We start from the raw sequence: 6000 nt of genomic DNA, 5'->3' as shown, positions 1-6000 counted from the left end.
AACTAATATGGCTGCTACTCTGAAACCTGAGCATGTTCAGTCCATGTGAGCATTAGGGTTGCCAGATGTCCAGTTTTTGACTGAAAAGGGACCCCGGTGGCTTCGGTCAGCACTGCTGACCAGACCGTTAAAAGTCCGGTTGGCGGCGCAGCAGGGCTAAGGCAGGCTCCCTACCTCAGCTCCTCGGAAGTGATGACATGTCCCTTGGTTCCTAGGCAGAGGCACAGCAGGGGTGGCTCCATGCACTGCCCTCACCCCGAGCGCCGGCTCCACAGCGTCCATTGGCCAGGAACCACGGCCAATCGGAGCTGGAGGGGTGGTGCCTGTGGGCAGAAGCAGTGTGCACTGCACAGAGCTGCCTGGCTTTGCCTCCACCTCGGAGCTGAGGGACATGTCGCCGCTTCCATGGAGCCACCTGAGGTAAGCACCACCCAGAGCACGCACCCCGAACCCCCTCCCACTCACCAACCCCCTGTCCCAGCTCAGAACCCCCTCCCACACCATGAACCACTCATGTCTGGTCCCATCCCAGAGCCCGCACCCCCAGTCAGAGCCCTCACCCCAGTTCCCTGCTCCAGCCTGGTAAAAATGAGCAAGTGAATGAGGATGGGGGAGAGTGAGCGACAGGGAGGAGGTAGAGTGGAGCAGGGGTGGGGCCTCAGGGAAAGGACGGGGCAGGATGGAGAAAGGTGTGTTCAGTTTTGTGCAATTAGAAAGTTGGCAACCCTAGTGAGCATGCTCAGTAAAAGCTAAGCAGCAAATCTGGGGTGGGGGAGGAATCCTGCATTCCCACCTCACCCCCAGGTGTCGCCTCTGTCTGCTGGGATTGGCTTTAAAGGTTTTGTGAGGCCATTTGGAAAGGACCACATGGGGTCCTACATATCTATGATCTAATTTCTGCCCTCCATACACAAACACACATTCATCTCTGCTTCTCTGGTACTCACAACACTGCCATCTCCTGACAATTTCCTGAAATCCTCAACCGCTTCAGCTGTGTCTGACCCCCCGACTCACCTCTTTCCTCTCAGTATAGTCTGAGAAGTTTCCATGTGCAGAAGGGCAGGGGCAGGATTCAGGCTCTGCCACAGGGCCCTGGTGCATCTGTTTAGTTAGAAATGAATTCCTGCTTATTACTTACTTTGACATGGGGAATTTGAATTAGGGAGTTTCCTGGTGTTTATTTTATTTCTTATGCAATTTAAATTAAGGGCCAATTCTGTGGCTTAAACTGTCCCCACATATTCCTTACAATATTCCATCCAGCCACACCCCCAGAAGAGCATTTGAGGAATCGTATGTGGAATATTTGAGTACTTTTTTTAAAGCAACATCACTTACTTGCAATATTGTTTTATCCCTGTATATAATCTACTATCCAAAGATATATAGTCAGTGAAATTCTGCCTATCACAGTATTGTTAGTTTAGAAACATGTTTAGGAAAAAGATTTGCATTTGTCCTTGTTTTTCTTTTTTTGGGCTTCAGGATTCTCAGATGACGTGACCCAAACCTGGGCATCACAAATTACAATCAATCTTTGGCAAAAGGAAAACTCTGTCCTGTCTTAGGCTGCACATGTACCTCATATGTTGTTTCAAAATGTCTGAAGACATGAGACTGATGACCCAAATGACAGGAAAAGTACAGGGCCACTGAGGTGAGAACAATGTAGCTAGCTGTCTAGCAAAGGAATGTGGGTCAAGTTGTTAGTTCAGCACTTGGCTAAGAGTTGAACAACTAATCAGGTTAGTTTCCTACAGGTAAATCTGATGACACAATGCTACAGCACTAGGCCTCCTCTGTATAATTTTTTTTGCTGAATCTTGCATTCAGCAGTGGTTCAAAACCTTTCTTGTATCTTCTGTGCTGAAAAAGCGCAAGCAACATAACTAGTACAACTAGAGCTATCAGTGCTCCTCCAATAGCGGATCCAACCGTAATAGCCCAAGCATGTGTTTCTTCAAGTGAATCTGTAAATACAGAAACAACGTCTGAGCTATAGAATGGAAATAATTTTGCTTGTAAATTCACAAAGGAGGAGGAGCAAATACTAGACTCTGCTTTAACAACAGTAGGACTATTATTACTGGTATTGCCGTAGCAACCAAAGGCCACAGTCAGGGTCAGGGCCCCATTGTGTAGGCAATGTGCAAACATACAATAAAACACAGTCCTTGCTGCAAGCATTTATCTAATTGAAGACTAGATACAAGAAGGGAGTGTAACAAATAAAGGGAATGAGACAGGAGGGACAATGGAAAGAGGGACAGGAGCACAGAGTTAAAAAGCCTTGCGATGCACAATTGGCAAGTTTCAGGTCAGGATTTTATTTATTTAGGTAGCTCTGAGATAAATAAGGAAAAATGAATGATCTCATCAGTACTCACTAGTGTGAAGTGCTAGAACACAGTATGTTCTTATCAATCTGTCCATCCCACCCCCCACATGGCAGAACATCTTTACTTGGTCTTTTCACTGTCCCTTTCAGAAGATTATTTTGGGTAAAATATTCAGAAGCATCTCAGTGATTTAGAAGCCGAAGGGTACGTCTATACAGCAGAAAAAGACCTGCAGCAGCAAGTTGCAGAACCCAAGTCACCTGACTCGGCCTTGTAGGGCTCTGCTGCGGGGCTGAAAAATAGCAGTGTAGATATTGGGGCTCAGGCTGGAGTCCAGCCTCTAAGACCCTCCCAGCTCCCTTCATTTCAGAATCTGGGCTCCAGTCTAAGCCCGAATACCTGCTAGTTTTATCCCCTACAGTGTGAGCCTGACCCATGCTCTGAGACTTGCTGCTCTTGTTTTTGGAGGGTTGATTTTTTTGCAGTGTAGCCGTACCCTAAGTCTCATTTTCAAAAGTAAGCTCCTTAAGTGCCTACGACTCTTTTGAAAATGGGGACTTAGGCTTCTAAGTCACTTATGCATTTCTGACAATTTTACCCTATGTATTCCTGATGTCAGTTACTGCCATCTTCTCCCTACACTGACTTTCAGTGAGACTTGGGCACCTTGGTTCCCTAAGCCCTTTTTGAAAAATGTGACTTAGGTGCTTATGAAAATGTTGCTCTTAATACTCAGTTATCTGAAGACCTTTATGTGAAAAGTTGAGTGGCCCGGTCTCTTACTCTGCAATTTCTTTAGCACTTCTGTTAGTTACCTGGCAGGTCAATGGCATAGCTGTAGCCAAGTTGTTCTGCAGCTAGAAAGAGTTGAGCGTTGGTCACAGGAGGGAAGAAAGGGACCATGTTGAACATCCTGTTGTGCCCAATAGGGGCCAGCTCCAGAGGCCAAGCACTGGCAGAGGGGTTAAATTGTTTCATCCACTCATCAAAGATGGCATCCGTAAAAGAATGAAGGACCTGTCAATTCAATTACACACACACACATAAACACCTTTCTGGTTCCAACAGCTTCCAACATTTTGTGCTTTTAAAAAAATCCCAGGACAGGATCAGTTTGGAAGTAGGAAATAGCAGTAGCTATTACAAATTAGGCATGCGGACGCTGGCGCACTGAAGAGTGCTGAACTCCCTAGAAGCTGGATTGTCATCTGCCGTTCACTTCGCTGCACTGCCTTGGGAGCCCAGCAAGGCCCAAGATATGACTCACCAAGTGTCACAATTCAGTCCCACCGGGGAAGGAAGCTTGGCCATTCCTTCTCCTCGTGCACCAACTTTTCCCAAGGTGGTGGGTCAGCCGTGTTGACCAGTGTACTGAGAAAGCAGAGCCTTGGTTCTGCTGGCTCCCTCACCATGCCAGCCCACTCCCTGCCCACCTGTGCTGGCTGTAGAGTAGCAACCTGGTGGCGACTGTTAGCACCATATAATGTAACCTGCAATGCAAGTAGCCCATGCATTGAGTAGGGGATGTATATTCCCCTACATGGGCTCATAAAACAGTTTAAAATTGAGCCCTAATCTAAGACAAAGAATTAAGAGAAATGAGGGCCAGACTTTCCAGCCCATTGGATCAGCCTTTCACTGGTAAGGGCAGGGAAGCTACGTTGGTCTAGTTTACATGCCATGGAGCCAGTAAAAGGTGTTACCAAGATGTCAATTGAAGTAGAATGGGGGCCGTTTTATTCTACTCAGGTGTGTTTCTTGCTACACTGTTCCCTCTGACCCTGGAAGTCTGCGTTACACCAAACTGGACTTTCTTAGGGTGCGTCTGGAAGGTGTGATTCCCAGCTCATGCCGACATATCCGAGCTAGCTCTGCATTTCAAAATGTATCCGCAGTGGCACAGGTGGCGGCTCAGCCTGGCCACTCCAAGTATAATCCCACCCGGCCCCCTGCGTACATAGTCAGGCAGATACCCTGAGCTGCCAGCTGTGTTATGGCAGCCACGCTGCTACTTCTAGGCACTAGCTCAAGTAGCGCTAGCATGGATACGTCTCCACAAGCTGGGAATCGCACCTTTCAGCTCAAATGTAGACGTACTCCTAGGCTTGCGGAGACTCATACTAAGTGGACCAAATTCTGAGGCGATGTGTAAAGGGTGGAGGGTGCCAGTTACACCTTGGTAAATGGATATGAGTTAAAAACCAAGTCTAGGAGAGTCTCTATGAAATCTAAGTGGCTGTAACATACACGTTTTAGGGGCCAGTGAGGGTGTCAACTACATCAACTTATTCTCTTTCTCAACTTAAACTCGCTTCTGAATTTGGCCATAGGAGTCCTCACTCTTTTGGCTTTAGTCTTCAGGAAACAGTCTTCCAATTAGCATTACTAACCCTCCCAGAACTCCAAAGCAGCAAAGACACAAAAACAAATTGTTCTGCACTTTAAAAAAAATTCTCTGGAAACAGAAGCTCCCGATGACCTTCTGCACTTTAAAAAAAAACAAAAACAAATTGTTCTGCACTTTAAAAAAAATTCTCTGGAAACAGAAGGTCCCAATGACCTGGAAAAGAGCTAAGGTAATCTCTGTATGTGGGCAAGAAGAAGATCTGGAAAGTGGTCTGTCAAATCGATAATGCCAAGTTCAAAACACTTCAGCTATGGTACAAAAGATTTAGGAGCTTACAGAGAAGAAAAGCGTTTTCCAGTATTGTTTAATGTGAGCTATTTTCTCTACACTGCAATTTTTGAAATACATAGTTTTCCATTCGCTTTTCCTGTTTTCCCTCCTCACTAATTTTCTCTCTGGGTGCTCAGCACATTTGAAAATCAGACCACTTATTTAGGTGCCTAAAAAACCTTAAATCTAGACACTCACTTTTGCAAAGCTTGGCCTAGGAATTTATGACTTTGGGTTAAAACGGGCTGAGCTCAGCCTTTCAAATGCAAGTATTTCTTCAGAGAGTAAGTTTTTGGTTTGCCACCAGAGGGAGCCCATACACTCCAGAGAAAGAGAGACTCTCAAAATGGACGTATAGCAGGGAGGAAGAGGGGTTTAGAACAAAGTTTATAGAAACGTTTACAACATCCAGTCCTTTTCAACATAATGACAATTCTCATGTTCCTTAAGCCGAGCTAGCTATAGAGAAGTACTTCATCCTTGGCTGTTCCGGCTGCTCAGATAGCAACGGTAGCAAGACTCTTTGGACTAGATTCACAAAAGGACTTAGGTATCAGAGGGGTAGCAGCAAAGAATCCTGTGGCACCTTATAGACTAACAGACGTTTTGCAGCATGAGCTTTCGTGGGTGAATACCCACTTCTTCAGATGCAAGACAGGACTTAGGTGTCCCAGAATTAGGCCTCACTGGAATTCACAAAGGCCTGACTCGGCTGCCCCCAAAGTCTGCAAGCACCCCTATTTTTGTAATTAAAGTTCCTTAAACACCATGGTTCTGGCTCTGAGCACATGCACTGCAACCCCACACTAGTACATGCCTAAGCCCAGGGCCAATCGGGAGAGAGCAGGAAGGCCATTTGGCCTGGGCCTCAAGCTCAAAGGGGGCCTCAGATTTAGACACTTGTTAATTGTTTGGCATTTGATAAGTTTGACAACTCGTTTTTATGTGCATCTCTATTGGACCAGAAAAGCATTTGTTAAA

The 6000-nt window shown here is 46.1% G+C and overlaps 1 protein-coding gene across 2 annotated transcripts in view; it reads right to left on the bottom strand.

Moving 5' to 3' along the window:
• Positions 1 to 581: 581 nt before the first annotated feature.
• DCT (dopachrome tautomerase) overlaps positions 582 to 6000 on the bottom strand; it is a 34993-nt gene continuing 29574 nt past the window's right edge. For both annotated transcript variants that reach the window (XM_044979816.1, XM_044979825.1), the window contains 2 exons: positions 3158 to 3359; positions 582 to 1973 (listed from right to left, as the gene is read on the bottom strand). In XM_044979816.1, coding sequence (XP_044835751.1) covers positions 1792 to 1973; positions 3158 to 3359 — 384 coding nt within the window. In that variant the 3' untranslated portion in view covers positions 582 to 1791. The remainder of the gene's footprint in view (positions 1974 to 3157; positions 3360 to 6000) is intronic.

Source organism: Mauremys mutica, chromosome 1 (assembly GCF_020497125.1).
Source record: "Mauremys mutica isolate MM-2020 ecotype Southern chromosome 1, ASM2049712v1, whole genome shotgun sequence".
Taxonomy (NCBI): Eukaryota; Metazoa; Chordata; order Testudines; family Geoemydidae; genus Mauremys; species Mauremys mutica.
Note: the sequence above shows the minus strand (reverse complement) of the source record. Positions and strands in the feature narration are given on the sequence as shown.